Source organism: Musca vetustissima, unplaced genomic scaffold (genome assembly GCF_032173495.1).
Source record: "Musca vetustissima isolate MV318-11 ecotype Yass unplaced genomic scaffold, APGP_CSIRO_Mvet_v1 utg2798, whole genome shotgun sequence".
Taxonomy (NCBI): Eukaryota; Metazoa; Arthropoda; class Insecta; order Diptera; family Muscidae; genus Musca; species Musca vetustissima.
In genome coordinates, this window is record NW_026883200.1 from 281,057 (window position 1) to 299,930 (window position 18,874).

The 18,874-nt window shown below is 35.4% G+C and overlaps 2 protein-coding genes across 2 annotated transcripts in view; both read right to left on the reverse strand.

Moving 5' to 3' along the window:
* The window catches only part of LOC133330011 (ATP-binding cassette subfamily G member 4), a 160,676-nt gene that overhangs the window by 92,295 nt on the left and 49,507 nt on the right, over positions 1-18,874 (reverse strand). The gene's annotated exons all lie outside the window — the stretch shown is intronic.
* On the reverse strand, positions 9,512-10,427 carry LOC133330025 (variant surface antigen E-like). Its single transcript, XM_061538484.1, has 2 exons — positions 9,612-10,427; positions 9,512-9,541 (listed from the first exon to the last, which is right to left on the reverse strand). Exons 1-2 carry the CDS (start codon positions 10,425-10,427, stop codon positions 9,512-9,514), a joined length of 846 nt encoding a protein of 281 aa, XP_061394468.1.

Here is an 18,874-nt window from a genome sequence, read left to right on the forward strand (position 1 = left end):
GTATGGAGTTCGGTGATTTTTTTTTCAGTTCCATGAACATTTTTTATCAACAAATTACAGGTAATGAATTTCAGATTTTTTATCTGTAAATTAGTAAGACAAAATATTAATTAAAGACAAATTTGTCTCTTATGAGAGAGATAAGAATTGTTAAATTTTCAGAACGTGAGTATTTTGATATATATATATATATATATATATGTAATGCATATACAATCGAAATCGTTAATAACAACACCAATTATAACGACATATCCAAAAGTCCCGAGAAAAGTTTTGTCCTTTTTTTGTCATCGTTTATAACGACATATCACTTACATGGAACAATTTCGCCTTGACCGTCGTTAGCGATTTCGACTACATATATATATATATTCACTCGTGCAAGAATTCGCACTAATTTATTGCATTGACTATGCCCGGATTTTTTTTTATTTTATGCTTTATTTTATGTTTAATTGCCAATTCTATTTAATTTTTTTAAATACAAATTCAGATGTGACCAAAGGTTATCAGCATCATTAATTAATAATGCATTTTGGAATTTAAATAGAAATTAAATAAATTATCACAGTCATAGATGTGGATTTTTTAACGAATACTTTCTGAGAGAACACTACAGCCGTATGCGAGAATTTTTTGAATATTTTCTGAGATTTTCTGGGCCATAGGCATGGATATTTTTAAGAATATTTTCTGAGCCATATACATGAATTTTCTAAACAATATTTCCGAATAGCCATTATAATTTGTAAACACGATGGAGGCCTCACGAATGCATGGTATCATGTAAGGCGTCTTCTGGCTAAAGAACACTGCTAATGATTTAAAAGAGTTTTATGGTCGATTTTTAGCTCCTGGGCGATTGCTAACATGCCGGTCGACTTCGATCATTTCACCGATTTTATCGACATTTTCGAGAAGATATTCTGTTTCTAAGGAGATTAGTCGATTTAACCATCTGTTGTAATCATTCTTCCTTCGGACGATATCGACATAACAAACTAGAACGTCAGGTTTGTGAATTATGATATGAATTACCATATGAAACCACCTACTGATTTAATATTTAGCGTGAAGGAAGGTATTGGGATACAAAACCCCTCATATAATGAAAACATTCATATAACTTTGAATTTTATAGAGGAGCAGTTGACCTTTAAATCGATACTAATTATATGGTCGTATGTCCTCAGATGTGGGAGTTAAACTTAAATATTTACAGGTGCTTACGTTTTGAGACATTATTTTGTAACCCATTACCAATCTAGAGGACGGATATATAGCGCTGATCGCTTTAAAATTTTCACTGAGATTCTAATTATGGTCAAGGACAACGCCTATAATTTTCGGTGATGATCAGATAATAATTTTGGGATAAAGTAGACCGAAAACTTAACTTTGTGTGTGTTTTTTTGAAAGCCCAACATCACAACATAACCTACGGTAAAGAGAATCTGGACAAGTACAGCCCTCGTATACTGAATATTAGTAATATTTGTTGATCTTTAGTCGGGTGTCAATAGGGTGCAAATAACGCAAAGTTAGTGTAGGGTATCATATGGTCGGCCCCGTCCGACTATACAGCGGAGCTGGTTTTTGTTTGTTTTTTGTTGTTTTAAAAAGCACCGCCGATATTTTATTGAATTCCAACAAGTTGTACACATATTATTCATTATCACACAGTAGGACCAGTTTATAACGAATAAAGAAACATGTATTTTTTAACGAAGCGTTTTTTTCGAATTAAGTTTTTTAGGAATTTATACAATATAAGTAATTTAATATATAAAAAAATATTTAGTTCATTATAATCGAATTATGCTGTAATTTGGTCCATCGTTTTTTCAATTATTTTCATTAAGCACAAAAAAAAATCACCACATTTTTATTACCGTTTCTTCAATGGATTTTGTCACACTGCGTGTCTGAATCACTTTGGACAAAACAAATCGATGTCTTTTGTTTGGTTGTTGTTTATGACTTTTTTTCTTAATTTGTTGTATGTATTTTTATTCCATATATATATATTGTTATTGTTGTTATATACAAAATATGTATAATTTCAAAACAATGTATTTATATGGTTTTCGGAACTTGACGCTTGTGTATCTCTCACAAGGCAGACGACACTGATTCGCTTATTTGTCTTGTTTCGCGCTCAACGTTTGTCAATAAACTGAATACGGTTTACGTTTGTGCGATCTATTTTGTTTGTTGTTTGCTGGTGAGTATCGTGCACGACGTAGAAGAGAGGATCAATCGCCCACCATTCAATTACGTGATCACTGATCAGTGATGGCAAGAGACATGATTTTTGACGGTATACTAAACTGACAGTGATGGCATGTAAGACAGGGGTTGAGACTTGAGTCTTAAAAATGATTCTTAAAAATATTCAGGTCAAATGCTGTGTTGATTTTTATAAAAAAAACGAGTAAAAAAGGTGTTGCCAACAGGTTGTAAAAAGCTTGGTTCAAATCGGACATTCCATTCGCCTAATATTGGATTTATAAATATTGAAAGTTTTGACCTTTTGTGGGGGAGGTACCAAAAGGAGTGGACCAATGAGTACCATCTTCAAACTTGATCTATCCTTGGTAAAGATAATGGGTTGTGCAAAGTTTGGTTCTAATTGGACATTCCAATCGCCTGATATGGGATTTATAAATATTGAAAATGTTGACCCTCTGTGGGAGAGGTACCAGAAGGAGTGGACCAATGGGTCCCATCTTCAAACTTGATCCAAGCTTGGTATAGATAAGAGTCTGTGCTATGTTTGGTTCAAATTAATATTAAAAATGTTGACCCTTTGTGGGGGAGGTACTCGAAGGAGTGGGTCCCATCTTCAAACTTGATCTAGGCATGGTAAAGGTAATAGGTTGTGCAAAGTTTTGTTCAAAACGGACATTCCATTAGCTTGATGTTGGTATTATAAATATTGAAAATGTGGACAATCTGTGGGGGAGGTATCAGAAAGAGTGGGACCATCCCATTTTCAAACTTGATCTAGGCTTGGAAAAGTTAATAGGTTTTACAAAGTTTTGTTAAAATCGGATAGTCCGTTTGCATGTAATTATAAAATTAATTTTTATTACAATTTTAACCATTTTGTGGGGGAGGTACCAGAAGGTGTGGACTGATATTCCCCATCTTCGAACTTAAACTAAGTTTGGATATTAAGATTTGCAAAGTTTGCATGAAATCTGTTATTCCCTTCGAGAGTTATCGTACGCACCAGGCAGACAGACGGCAATGGATGGACGGACATGTGTAAATCGACTCCAAATTTTCTGAAACGGATTTGGTCCAAATATACATGTGGTCTAAAACCAATATTTCGATGAGCGGAGCAGTACAGTCGGGTCGACCTGACAACTACCATGAAAATCTAACATCAAGAGCCTGGACAATATTTCGCGATATTTGCATCCTATTGACCGATCATAGGTGTTAACAGCTCCACATTCCCACAATTTTGAGCATTGTGTGTGGGAGGTACCAGAAGCATATTCCCCATCTTTGAGCTTGAACTATGTTTGGAAGAAATATTAAGATGTGCAAAGTTTGGATGAAACCGAGTATTCCTTTCGGGAGACAGGCGGATATTTCTAAATCAACTACAACTTTTCTGATACGGATTTGGTCGAAATAAACATGGGGTCTAAAATCAATATTTCACTAAGGCACATTTTCACCGTATTAAAGTGTATATACCCTCATTAGCCATAAGGCAGATTGTATAAAAAATATGGATTTTCTTTGGCCAGAACCCGCCTTACATGCAAAAGTTCGTAACAACTGGTCCATAACTGTGGCCTGTAACGTATTTACAAATTAAAATGAACAGACGGACGGACGGGCGGACACACGTGTCTAGATCGACTCAGCTAGCTGAGATATGACGATCGGTATAATAACAGGTGGACCTAGGACTAGAGTTGGGCAATCTAGTTCTCGTAGCGATCGATCGATCTTTCTCGTTCCTTTTTTAAAAAGGAACTACTTCCTTAATGTAGTTCCTTTGCTCAATATAGTTCCTTTGTTCCGTATAGTTCCTTTACTCCATACAGTTCCTTTGCTTTTTATAGTTTCTTTGCTCCGTATAGTTCCTTTGCTCCATATAGTTCCTTTACTCCATACAGTTTCTTTGCTCTTTATAGTTCCTTTGCTCCATATAGTGCCTTTGCTCCATATAGTTCCTTTACTCCATAAAGTTCCTTTGTTTTTATAGATCCTTTGGTCCTTTACTCCATACAGTTCCTTTGCTCCAAATAGTTCCTTTGCGCCATACAGTTCCTTTGATTTGTATGGTTTATGGTTCCTTTTGAAAATATGCATAGAATCGCTTTCTAAGTCGATTTATGCATGTCCGTCCGTCTGTCTGTCTGTCCATGTTAAATTGTAAACAAAGTACAGGTCGCATTTATGATCCGAATTGGATGAAATCTGGCAAAGGCCACTTATTTAGCCCAAGGACGAACCCATTTGAAATTGGGAAAAATCGGTCCAGATTTAGATATAGCTCCCATATATATTTTCGTCCGATTTAATGTAAATGGTATACCAATGTCCCTATATATCGCTCGATTTGTACGAAATTTGGCATAGCGTAATGAACTTGATCTATAATGATGACTGTTAAGTTTCCTGAAAATCGGTCCAGATTTCGATATAGCTCACATATATATTTTCGTCCGATTTAAGGTAAATGGTGCACCAAAGTCCCTATATATCCTTCGATTTGCACGAAATTTGGCATAGCGTACTGAATTGAGTCTAGAATGATGAGTGGTGAGTTTCGGAAAAATCGCTTCAGATTTAGATATAGCTCCCATACATATATTTCTGTCCGATTTAAGGTAAATGGTGCACCAAAGTACCTATATATATTCCGATTTGCACGAAATTTGGCATAGCGTACTCAATTAAGTCTAGAACGATGTACATACATTTTTTTTGAAAATCGGTTCAGATTTAGATGTAGCTCCCATATATATTTTCGTCTGATTTAAGGTAAATGGTGCATTAAAGTCTCTATATATCCTTCGATTTGCACGAAATTTGACATAGCGTTCTGAATTGAGATTAGAATGATTTGTGTGAAATTTTATGAAAATCGGTTCGGATTTAGATATAGCTCCCATATATATTTTCGTCCGATTTAATGTAAATGGTGCACCACAGTCCCTATATATTTTTCGATTTGCACGAAATTTGGCATAGCTTACTGAATGAAGTCTAGAGTGACGTGTATTAAGTTTCGTGAAAATCGGTTCCGATTTAGGTATAGCCCCCATATATATTTTCGTCCGATTTGATGTAAATAGTGCACCAAAGTCCATATATATCCTGCGATTTGCATATAATGTCCGTGTTTCGTTTTAAAACTTTGCACAACGTATCAAAATGAGACTTCAATGAAGTTATTGCGTTTTGTTGAAATTGATGCAGATGCAGTCATAGCTTCCATATGTATTTTGAACGGGTGTCTGATTAAAATAAAATTTTTAATAGTTTGTCGTACCGGATAGGGTGTATCAATTTTGCAATAAATCGTTTTCCATAAACTTGTCCCGTGGTAGGCAGACGACTCTAAATCTGTCCGAATGAAACTAAATTTATCATAGGTTGCAGAAAGAGATGAGTATGTTCCTTCGAATGAACATTGCAATTGTAAGGACACATATGTACCATATATAGCCAAAGTGGTGAAGGGTATCATATAGTCGGCCCAGTCCGACTTTACTACTTTCCTTACAAATCAAATGATTTGTTAATAAATGATTGAAAATTTATTTATAAATAAATAAAAATATTAAAAAAAAAATAAAATTTAGCTATTTACACCATAATAAATTGATGGGCGTATGTTTATATATTATTAATAATGTTTATATATTATAACAATGTGACAGCATTTGAAAAAAAACGAGGTCAGAAAAAATAACGAATCTAAAAAGGAACGAGATCAAAAAAAGGAACGAGAAAAAGGAACTATATTAATTAAAGGTTTGGAGCTAGTACGATCGTTCCTTTATCGGAATAGTTCCTTCCGGAACTACCCAACTCTACCTAGGACTAATATAAAGTCTTGGGGCGTTACAAACTCTTGTGTAGGGTAAAAAATCCTCGCCTATGACTCTTTTGATCTCTATAAAAAACATATTCTTAAAAATATCCTAAGGCTCTGTTGAACTCTACAAAAATATAAAAAATATAAAATTTTCCCCCATGGCTGTTTTCATTTCTACAAAAAAACTCTTCAACTAAACTCAATGCCTATGATTGAGATATTTCATAAAAAAATAATAAGAAAATAAATTTAATTTTGTATTTTATTGTTTTATTTATTTAAAAAAAATGTCGTAAATATTACAATCATGTTTTTCGCTTAATATATAAAATAAATATTGTATACATTTTTTATAGTGTATTTACTAAATGTAATTATTAAAAAAAAGTAGTAAAATAAATAGTTTCCACATTTTGATGGGACACCAATAGATTTTCAATATTGACCTGAAAATATAAAAAGAGTAAAATAAGTAATATAAAAAAATATTTTTTTAATATTCGCTTATTTATAAAGAACTAGCGGGTGCCCGCTATTCTGTATGCAGAAAGGAAATAAAAAAATAAATAAACTATATTTTATATGGAAATTGTGAATACTGTATATATTTTCGTACTAATATTCCGAATTCCACTTCTATTGCTACACCTAATATCAACTTTATTACCATTTAGTACCCTTCATACACATAGGTACTAATTTCTGAAATATCTTTCTTTATTCCATTATACAGATTTCAATTATACATTTTAGCAAATACCCAGATGTTCCACATTTGGTTCCATTCAACACTTTTCGAACACATCGTATTTTTAATTTCACAAAATTTAGTACCAGATTTTATGTTTCCAGCTCTTTCCGTTACCCTAATCCAAATTAATCCAATGTTAGTACCATTTAGTACTTCACATACTCATAAGTAAGAATTTCAATCCTACACTCTAAAAGTAATCTTAATTCGTCTAAAGTCTAGATTGTACCAATTTTAGTACTTTCCGTCTCATAAGTATGAATTAAAAAATTACCTCAATTCTGCTTTCAAATGGTAATCGTAAGTCTAAATTTTAGAATTCTACCACTAAGTGTTCATCGAAATCCAAATTGTACCAGATAATGTATCATTCTGTATTTTTCGTGCCCATATTCCAAAACTGTATCAATCCTACACTCCGACTGTAATTTTAGTTGCAGTTTTCAGGATTCCAGTACCAAATTTAGTACTTTTCGTTTCAGGTTTTCACCAAAAATTCAATTTGTACTAAATTTAGTAACATTTAGTAATGTTCGTACCCATAAGTACGCATTTGCTTAACTTCCTTAATCCTACACTCTAACAGTCATTTTAATTCCCAATTTCAAGACTCCAGCTCTAGTTGTTCACCTTAATCAAACTTCGTACACATAAGTACGATTGTTTAAGGCTACCTCAATCCTCTACTCCAATAGTAATCCTAATTCCTATTTTTAAATATTCCATCCCTATACGCTCAACTAAAGGCAAATAGTACCAAATTTAGTACCATTTAGTACTCTTCATACACATAAGTACGAATTTCTAAAATGGAGCATCTACATCTTTCTAACTTTCACATTTTAAATTTCAGAATTCCAGCTTTTCCCGTTTGTATAACCTTAATGGGGGTCAATGACCCTTAATCAGGATGAAGCCTTAATCCGGGGACAATGACCCTTAATGGGGATTAAGCCTTAATCCGGGGTCAACGACGTTTAATCTGGCATAAGCCTTAATCCAGGGTCAATGACCCTCAATCAATGACATTTAATCCGGCTTGAGCCTTAATCCGCGGTCAATGAATCTTAATCCGGGGTCAATGACCCTTAATCCGTATTAATCCTCAATCCGGGGTCAACGATCCTTAATCCGGATTAAGTCATAATCCGGCTTAATCCAGATTAAAAATCATTGACCCCAGATTAAGGCTTAAGCCGTATTAAAGTTCATTGACCCCGGATTAAGACTGTTAGAGTACATGATTGAGATAGTGAACTTATAAGTATAAATATGGTACTAAATCTGGTATTAAATCTGTCATCTGTTGCTAGGTCATTTTTGTATAGAAAAAATTTCAGTTTCTGAGGTTTTTTTTCTATAGAAAAATCTGACCGTTATATAGACAATTTTTGCTTGGAAGATCTGTTGATAATTTTTTCTATCCAAAATATCCAATTTGGTTGAAAAACGCGAACAAACTTCCCTAAATTTCGGAGGTACCCTTAATGGGAGCTAACCTAAAAAGTAAACCGTGTCCGATCTTCTCAAAATACCCATATCGTTATAGGGGGCTACCATAAAACTTGAATCGAATCGACATCGAATTTTTTTCCGATCAAAATACCGTGGTCTCAGGTGAATATTTGGAGGTGTTGCAAAGGTAATCATAACTACAATAAATTGAAAAAATTACCATTTTAGGTCAAAGTTGTTACACCTTGCTGCGGCATATCCGATGCCGTAGTTGCACCTTGTATACTGGAGACTTGAGGTACATATACTGGAGCCGATTGTACACTGCTCGCTGGGACCTCAGAAGCATGTAGAATATTATTCATTTGAGGCATATACACTGGTCCAGGTTGTACGCTGCTGGGAGGTTGTTCCGATACATCGCTTTGTTGCGCCACTGTGGGCATATTGGGTACATAGACTGGTGTTGATTGGCCGGACATCACTGGCATAGGTCCTGCAGGATTTTGTTGTCCCTCACTTGGATTATTATTAGGTACATACACTGGAGCGGATTGACCGGACATCATTGGCACAGTTCCTGTGGGATTTTCTTGGACCACACTTGGATTTTTTGGCATATATACCGGAGCAGATTGGGCTGGCATCATTGGCATAATTGCGGGAATATTTTGTTGTCCCACACTTGGCATATTTGTTCCTAAACCTGGTGCTATTGCTGATTGCACAGACATCATTGGTCCATTTGAGGGTAGAGATGTTGGTTCCAAGTTTAATGGTGCCATTGGAACATTGGCTCCTTCCGGTATAAATGGTCTTTGAGCAGATGGCATTGGTGTGGAACCTGGAGCAGGTGGTGGTGCGGGATAACAAACCTTCTGTTCAGTTTCAAGCATTTTCATGGGATCTTGAGGATCACGTTGAGGCACCTTAACCGGAACACATACAATACCATAGGGAGCGGCATTTGGATTTAGGGGACCATCAGCTAGCAGACCATTGTCAGGCGCAGCTGTGGTACTGGAGGTGTTATTACCACTTTGTTGTTCCTGTTGTTTGCGGCGATTTCTACGGCGAATGGCTTGGGCAATTCGGCGACCCAGAACTTTGCCCTCCTCTGTGGGAAGAAAGGAGTATGAAAATAAAAATAAAATATTGAAATGGTTTCCTTGAAAAAATCTGCTTACCATAAGCCACATCATCATAGGATGGTGCCTGCTGGACATAAATTACCCCAGCGGTGGGATAGCTGCCATCCGCTGGCACAAACAGCGCCCTTGGTGGCAAGGGGTTGTGATGCTGATATCCTGCACCATGCATATGATTTACAGCCCCATGACTGGGATAATTTTGTGTTGGATGTGCTGGTTCCTGCGTGGGATAACTATGAGCTGGATGATTTTTAACACCATGATGTCCCGACTGCCCCATCATCGGACTATTATGATGTGGGTGATTGTAGATCGGTTTTATTTCCTCATTTGGTTCCATTCCTTCCGACTCCTGCTTCTTATGATGACTATGTATGGGGTGATTTTTAATTGGTGGTGCATGGGTGGGAGAACTTTGGCTAGGATGATTTGGTTTGGCATGACCATGATTGGTGGGAGATTTATTCGGATGATTATTTACGCCATTGCCCGGATGTGGCTTATTTATATGATGATGACCGCTTGGGCGATTTTGTTCGCCATTCTCATTACCATTTCCTGATTGGCTAGGATGTTTGTGTGCAGGACGTTTATTACCGGGTATACTTTGTCCCGGATGATTTGTTCCTGGAGGTGGATTTTCTCCGCTTGGTGGCTGATGGTGGGGGTGATTTGGTTTGGAAGGTTTATTTTCTGGCGGATTATCATTATTGCCACCTGAAGAGGGTTTTTTGTGTCCAGTCTGCGTGGTATGGGGTTTCTTGTGAGTAGTACCACTTCCACTTCCGGTACTGCTTCCGCTGGTATGGGGTTTCTTGTGAGTAGTACCACTTCCACTTCCGATACTGCTTCCGCTACTGGTTTTGTGTCCACTGGAAGTTTTATTTTTGTGACGTCGTTTAGTTTTGGCTTCCACATTCGGTATCATGCTGACCATCACAATGCATACGATTAGTGCTATGCACCATAGCTTAAGACTTCGTCTCGGAGTCATTGTGTGGGACTAAATTTGTGGCTAGAAAGATGTATGGAAATAATTGTAAATTTTTCCTAATAACCGAAGGTAGTGTAAGTTTTGGGTAATGCGATTTGGCAGAAGTAAAAGGTCTGTTGCATCAGCTTTCAGAAGGTATTTAGAAAAATATATTCATGGAGTTTTAACAACTTTTTTCTTTTTTATGTAATAATAATAATTGGAATCGCTGATTTCTAAATTAATATAAAATCAGTGAGCGGAGCAGTATAGTCGGACGGGGCCGACCATGTGATACCCTACACAACTTCCACGAAACTATAACTTTCTGTGATTCTATATTATGAGCTTGGGCAATATTTCGCGATATTTGCACCCTCTTGTCCGACTAGAGGTCAACAAATATTACAAATATTCAGTACAGCCCTTCTAATCACTTGTCCAGATTCCCTTCACCGTGCATTGTGTTGTGATGTTCGGCTTTCAATTTTGGCCTATAGATCGACTCGAAAAAAACACCAACAAATAATTTTTCGGTCCACTTCATCCCAAAAATTATTATCTGATCATCACCAAAAAGTTATAGACGTTGTCGGTGACCATAACTTCCACCTCATGGAAAATTTCAAAGCGATCAGCGCTATATTTCTGCCGTCTAGTGTGGTAATGGGTTACTAAATAATATATGAATACGTAAGCACCTGTAAATATATATGTGCAAGTCCCGCATCCGAGTACATACGACAATATAATTAGTATCAATTTAAAGACCAACCACTCCTCTTGAACATACTATCAACTTCTCGCGTCTAGGACCTTCATGTGCAAATATATACCCCATAGAATAAACATTTTGCAATTTTTCACACAAAAGTCAGGGTCCATTTGACCCGCTAAATATTGACCGATCTTTATCAAAACAGGCATATTTATTATTTGGCCCGATCCCCGTCTCCATGCAAAAATTCGCGGTGTTTTGGCCATAATTGCGGCCTCTGGAGCGACCAGAAAAACCGACTAAAATAAAGTTTTTGGTCCATTTCTTCCCCTAAATATTAACCGATCTTTTCCAATAGGGGTCTTCATTGGCCAGAACCCATCCTACATGCAAAATTTCGTGAAGATTGGTCCATAACTGTGACCTGTATCGTGTTTACAAATTATAATGGACAGACGGACGGACACACATGTCTAGATCGACTCAGCTGGTCGAGATATGACTATCGGTATACTTAAAGGTGGGTCTAGGACCAAAATTTCGCGGCGTTGGGGCTGCACAAAGCTATAATACCCTGACAACATAGTTGTGTAGGGTACAAATACCCTAAGAGGTTCCAGGCCCTACATTTTGTTTAGTCTGTTCAGATTCCGGCTACAAGAAGTGAATTGAGGCCCCAACAAATCGGGAAGTGGAATTAACAACTCATATGAATCAGAGTCAACGAATTTTGGGTGAGTAATATAGGACCCATGGTGCAATATGTCTATCCTCAAGCTTATCTGGTTGCGAAGGTGTGAAGATCAAGGTATGATACATATGATGACATTGTTCTAGGTGGCTGATGAATATACCAACCCACATTTAGGCTATCGTATCGACAGAATTCAAATCTATTATATGAAAGAGAAGGTTTAAGATGGCTTAGGGAACTTAAAGCATATTCTCCAGTATCTCTCCAATGTGTGCATGAAGATCGTACATCGTTGCTCAATCTTTCGTAGAAATAGTTAATAGTTAATTGATCGAAACATAGTTCTGAAACTGAAAAATTCGTTTTTATCGAAGACAAATTGGGAATTTGATGAACGTTTTCTACCAAAAATTATTATTATTATTATTTTCGAATTTGTTTTCAAAAGCAACACATCATTTTAGGTATACTTAAGATCGTATCGCGCTGGTTTGCAGATTTAAATCCCAGCGGAGGAGAAAATGTTCTTTCAAAGTAGTTTTCGAAAATGTGTTAAGGGGACCACCAATTATGGCGGACATATTCACCTCGGGAAATACTATTTGGACAAATTTTCTATAGTTAAATAGTGGAGCTTTTGGCCTATATTCGATCAAGACCTACATAGCCATCGTATGAATTAGGATAAATTCAACCGGCGAAGATCTTCCAAAGTTTAGGTTTTTGGTCGAAAATAGCATGAGCATTAACATAATTTATGCTCATTTCAGTAGTCTGTTGAAAATCGTCGAAAGAAGCTTGTTTTTTAAATCTGTAATAAAATAAATGGATTAATCGAAAATCAACTTATACATCCTTATGTTGGCTATATCCAAACGTAGACCTACATAAATTATATTTTATTGGATTATACCTGCAGGAACAAAAGAAACTAGAAGAAATCAGAAGACAAAAGGAACGATTGTTACTAGGTCCGATAACAGTCGTTCCTTTTGTGGTACATTTTTTATAACTATTACTTCCTTCAGGAACGACCCAACTCAAAACCAGTAAGGAAAGTAGTAAAGTCGGACTGGGCCAACTATATGATACCCTTCACCACTTTGGGTATATTGTACATATGTATCCTAACAATTGTATGTCTATGTGTGGGAGCTATATCTAAATCTGAACCGATTTTTACGAAAATTTACACACATCTTTCCAGACTTAATTCAGGAAACTTGATACACATCGTTCTAGACTTAATTCAGTACGCTATGCCAAATTTCGTGCAAATCGAAGTATATAAGGAGACTTTGGTGCACCATTTACCTTAAATCGGACGAAAATATATATGGGAGCTATATCCAAATCTGAACCGATTTTCACGAAACTTAACACACATCATTCTAGACCTAATTCATTACGCTATGCCAAATTTCGTGCAAATCGAAGTATATATAGAGACTTTGGTACATCATTTACCTAAAATCGGAAGAAAATATATATGGGAGCTATATCCAAATCTGAATCGATTTTCAGGAAACTTGACACACATCGTTCTAGACTTAATTCAGTACGCAATGCCAAATTTCGTGCAAATCGAAGTATATATAGAGACTTTGGTACACCATTTACCTTAAATCGGACGAAAATATATATGGGAGCTATATCCAAATCTGAACCGATTTTCACGAAACTTAACACACATCATTCTAGACCTAATTCATTACGCTATGCCAAATTTCGTGCAAATCGAAATATATAGAGGGACTTTGGTACACAATTTACCTTAAATCAGACGAAATTATATATGGGAGCTATATTCAAATCTGAACCGATTTTCACGAAACTTAACACACATCATTCTAGACCTAATTCATTACGCTATGCCAAATTTCGTGCAAATCGAAATATATAGAGGGACTTTGGTACACAATTTACCTTAAATCTGACGAAATTATATATAGGAGCTATATTCAAATCTGAACCGATTTTCAGGAAACTTGACACACATCGTTCTAGACTTAATTCAGTACGCTATGCCAAATTTCGTGCAAATCGAAGTATATATAGAGACTTTGGTGCACCATTTACCTTAAATCGGACGAAAATATGTATGGGAGCTATATTCAAATCTGAACCGATTTTCAGGAAACTTGACACACATCGTTCTAGACTTAATTCAGTACGCTATGCCAAATTTCGTGCAAATCGAAGTATATATAGAGACTTTGGTGCACCATTTACCTTAAATCGGACGAAAATATGTATGGGAGCTATATTCAAATCTGAACCGATTTTCACGAAACTTAACACACATCATTCTAGACCTAATTCATTACGCTATGCCAAATTTCGTGCAAATCGAGAGATATATAGGGACCGTTTGCATTAAATCGGACGAAAATATATATGGGAGCTATATCTTAATCTGAACCGATTTTTCCCAATTTCAATAGGGTTCGTCCTCGGGCCATGCCAAATTTCATCCAATTTGGATTATAAATGCGACCTATACTTTGTTTACAATTTAACATCGACAGACAGACGAACGGACATGCATAAATCGACTCATTCTCAAAAGGAACCATGTGTCTACCTTGTTTCCTTTTGCCTGTTACAAACATATGCACAAATACATAATATCCTGTACCACTGAGTGGTGAAGGGTATAAAAAGGAATGACATGGTCTTACACATGTGTCAATATTTTCAAAATTTTTAAAGGATTTTCTGATAGAAAATGTTTAATATTTATTTTTTTATTTATCTGAAATACATTTCCTATATAGAGGTATAATATATAGATATTTAAAAGATCTTCCATATTATAGATATTTTATGTTTGTATATTGTTTATGGAATCTATAGATTTCTATTTGAAGTCTCCTCCAAAAAATTCATGAATAGTTTTATTAAAAAATTCATGTCATTTAAAAGTGTTTAAAAGCTATTTTTATGATAATCCATATTCGAACTCGCACGTCACACACACATTATATCAACACCAGTTTTTTCGATAAATTCTTTGCAAAAAAAAAAAACTATGAATGAATGCGTAAATTAGTTACTGACCAAACTTAACACACACAGCATACCATTCGAACATATTTTATTTTTCCACAACTCTATTGATTATTTATACAAATTTATGTTTATAACCTTTTTAAAACATCTTAAATAAAATCATAAAAATTCACTTTACTCACACAAACAAAAATGCTGTTGCTTCCTGATGTCTTAACTGCAGTTCGGTGGATCGATCGAACGATTTGTGATCTCTGAGACAGCTTTTAAAAGACTAAAATTGTATTGAGTTTTGTTTCAGTATTTTCTATTATTGCAGATTATAATTACAAAAATAAAAATAAAATGAAAAAATAAGTCACACATCTACCATTCATACAAAAGAAATATCTGATGAGAGGCCGATCGACAGACAGAAATATACGCTGGCAAAATACAGAGTATATTCGAAATAGACCTTCATCATTTGCATTGATGGGCAGGCAGACAGACAGACGATCAGACGGACGTTATGCCAAAGAAGTTGAAAAAAATCGTTAAACTTGTTTCAAATAGATGGATGATTTCTTGAATTTGAATTGCTCGTTTTTTGTTTTTTTTTTCTTCTTTCATGGGTCTCTTGGTCACTTTCGCAATTTCGGCGATAATGTCAGCGATTTGATTTATCTGAAGAAATTTTCGCTTAATTAATTATTTTAAATGCATAAAAGGAACCTTAAATTGATACACTCTGATTGACCGACACAACCTGAATTCAAAGAAGGCCTTTAATGGTTCAAGTGAAAATAAAATTATAAAACAAAATAAAAATTTAATTGTCATACTTGTTACACGCCGAAAAATACAACAACAAACACCAACGATTGTTTATAAACTTGTCGAAATGTTAGGCTGAAATTTGCCAAAAAATAAAAGCTGCGAACTGTTATGGTGGTGTATCTGTTTTGAAATGTAAACGATGCTGGTGGCATTCCCAAATATGTCTAAGCAAAGCAAGAGTTGCTGAAATGAAAACTTGTTTCTTAGATGCTCTCCTCTCTCTCTCTCTGAGGTCAGATAGAGAATTTATTTTATCGATTTTTGGAAATAAATCGATAAACAAAATTTTAATAAATCGAAAAAAAGAATTACAAATACTTTTTGAGTCAGGATTTTTTAAAGAATATTTTTTCAGGGCCTAAACAAGGCGTGGATTTTTTAAAAGAATATTTTTTCAAGGCCTAAACAAGACGTGGACTTTTTAAAGAATATTTTTTCAAGGCCTAAACAAGGCGTGGATTTTTTAAAGAATATTTTTTCAAGGCCTAAACAAGGCGTGGATTTCTTAAAGAATATTTTTTCAAAGCCTAAACAAGGCGTGGATTTCTTAAAGAATATTTTTTAAAGGCCTAAACAAGGCGTGGATTTTTTAAACCAACATTTTTTCAAGGCCTAAACAAGGCGTGGATTTTTTAAACCAATATTTTTTCAAGGCCTAAACAAGGCGTGGATTTTTTAAACCAATATTTTTTCAAGGCCTAAACAAGGCGTGGATTTTTTAAACCAATATTTTTTCAAGGCCTAAACAAGGCGTGGATTTTTTAAAGGCCTAAACAAGGCGTGGATTTTTTAAAGGCCTAAACAAGGCGTGGATTTTTTAAAGGCCTAAACAAGGCGTGGATTTTTTAAAGGCCTAAACAAGGCGTGGATTTTTTTAAAGGCCTAAACAAGGCGTGGATTTTTTAAATGCCTAAACAAGGCGTGGATTTTTTAAAGGCCTAAACAAGGCGTGGATTTTTTAAAGGCCTAAACAAGGCGTGGATTTTTTAAAGGCCTAAACAAGGCGTGGATTTTTTAAAGGCCTAAACAAGGCGTGGATTTTTTAAAGGCCTAAACAAGGCGTGGATTTTTTAAAGGCCTAAACAAGGCGTGGATTTTTTAAAGGCCTAAACAAGGCGTGGATTTTTTAAAGGCCTAAGCAAGGCGTGGATTTTTTAAAGGCCTAAACAAGGCGTGGATTTTTTAAAGGCCTAAACAAGGCGTGCATTTTTTAAAGGCCTAAACAAGGCGTGCATTTTTTAAAGGCCTAAACAAGGCGTGGATTTTTTAAAGGCCTAAACAAGGCGTGGATTTTTTAAAGGCCTAAACAAGGCGTGGATTTTTTAAAGGCCTAAACAAGGCGTGGATTTTTTAAAGGCCTAAACAAGGCGTGGATTTTTTAAAGGCCTAAACAAGGCGTGGATTTTTTAAAGGCCTAAACAAGGCGTGGATTTTTTAAAGGCCTAAACAAGGCGTGGATTTCTTACAGAATATTTTTAAAGGCCTAAACAAGCCGTGGATTTCTGAAAGAATATTTTTTAAGGCCTAAACAAGCCGTGGATTTCTGAAAGAATATTTTTTAAGGCCTATATGAGGCGTGAATGTTTTAAAGAATATTTTTTAAGGCGTATATGAGGCGTGAATTTTTTAAAGAATATTTTTTCAAGGCCTATATGAAGCGTGAATTTTTTAAAGAATATTTTTTCAAGGCCTATATGAAGCGTGAATTTTTTAAAGAATATTTTTTCAAGGCCTAAACATGGCGTGGAGAATTGCGCGGGTTTAAATTGTTTATACCCTTCACCACACTGTGGTAGAGGGTATAATGTACAGGTCGCATTTATTATCCGATTTGGATGAAATTTGTCATAGGTCACTTAGTTGGCCCAAGGACGAACACTATTGAAATTGGAGCATATCGGTTCGGATTTAGATATAGCTTCCATATATAGTTTCGTCCGATTTAATGTAAATATTGCACCAAACTCACAATATTGGTCCGATTGAATCAAAATCTTGCACAGAGTACTGAATTAGGTCCCCACTGATGTATGCGAAATTTTGTTGGAATCGGTTCAGATTTAGATATAGCTCCGATATATAGTTTCTCCCGATTTTAGGTAAATGGTATGCCAAAGTCCCTATATATCTTCCGATTTGCACGAAATTTGGCAAAGCGTACTGGAATGAGTCTAGAATGATGTGTGCTAAGTTTCGAGAAAATCGCTTCAGATTTAGTTATAGCTCCCATATATAGTTTCGCCTGATTTTAGGTAAATTGTGCACCAAAGTCTCTGAAAATCATTCGATTTGCACAAATTGTAGCATAGAGTACTGAATTAAGTCTGAAATGGCTTCTGCTAAGTTTCGTGAAAATCGGTTCAGATTTAGATATAGCTCATATATAGTTTCGCCCGATTTTAGGTAAATGGTATGCCAAAGTCTCTATATATCTTTTGATTTCCACGAAATTTAGCATAGCGCACTGAATTGAGTCTAGAATGAAAGTCGGTTCAGATTTGGATATAGATCCCATCTATATTTTCGACCGATTTAAGGTAAATGGTTCACCAAAGTCAATTTGGTATAGCGTACTGAATTGAGTCTAGAATAATGTGTGTTAATTTTCTTGAAAATGTAAATGATATACCGAAGTCCCTATATATCTTTCGATTTGCATGAAATTTGGAATAGCTTACTGGATTGAGTCTAGAATGTGTGTAAAATTTCTTGAAAATCGGTTCCGATTTAGATATATTTGGATATAGTTTTTTTCAAATTTCCAAACTCCTCATGTTTGTAATATTGACATGAAATTTTGCACAACGTACAAAATTGATCATTTTGATTTTTGCTTTAAATCGATTTACATAATTTTGACCCATTGCAACAAACGAAACGTCGATTCACATTTAGATAAAGGTCACATACTTTAGTTCATCCAATTTCTAGTTAATGGCCCTTCTGTTAAGACGCATTCGTTTAATATACCCATAGTGGTGAAGGGTATCATATAGTCGGCTCCGTCCGACTTTACTATTTTCCTTACTGGTTTTAATTGAATATTTGTCTATATTTAAAAAGTCCAATACGGAAACCGGACTTGAAGCCAAATATCAATTATTCTACAAGAGTGATATTGCCATGTTAAAGTGGCGCTGAAATAATTAACTCCTAATGTCGATTGTTTAATTTCGAATATAAACCTGATTTAATTATGTCCGACATTACGGCAATTTCTTTTAA

Bases quoted from the DNA above. Each gene is read 5' to 3' on its own strand.
- LOC133330025 (XM_061538484.1), bottom strand. From the start codon at position 10,427: ATGACTCCGAGACGAAGTCTTAAGCTATGGTGCATAGCACTAATCGTA. The intron at 9,542-9,611 runs GTAAATCATATG...TGTTTGTGCCAG, and splicing joins ATTATCCCAGTCATGGGGCT to CGGATGGCAGCTATCCCACC.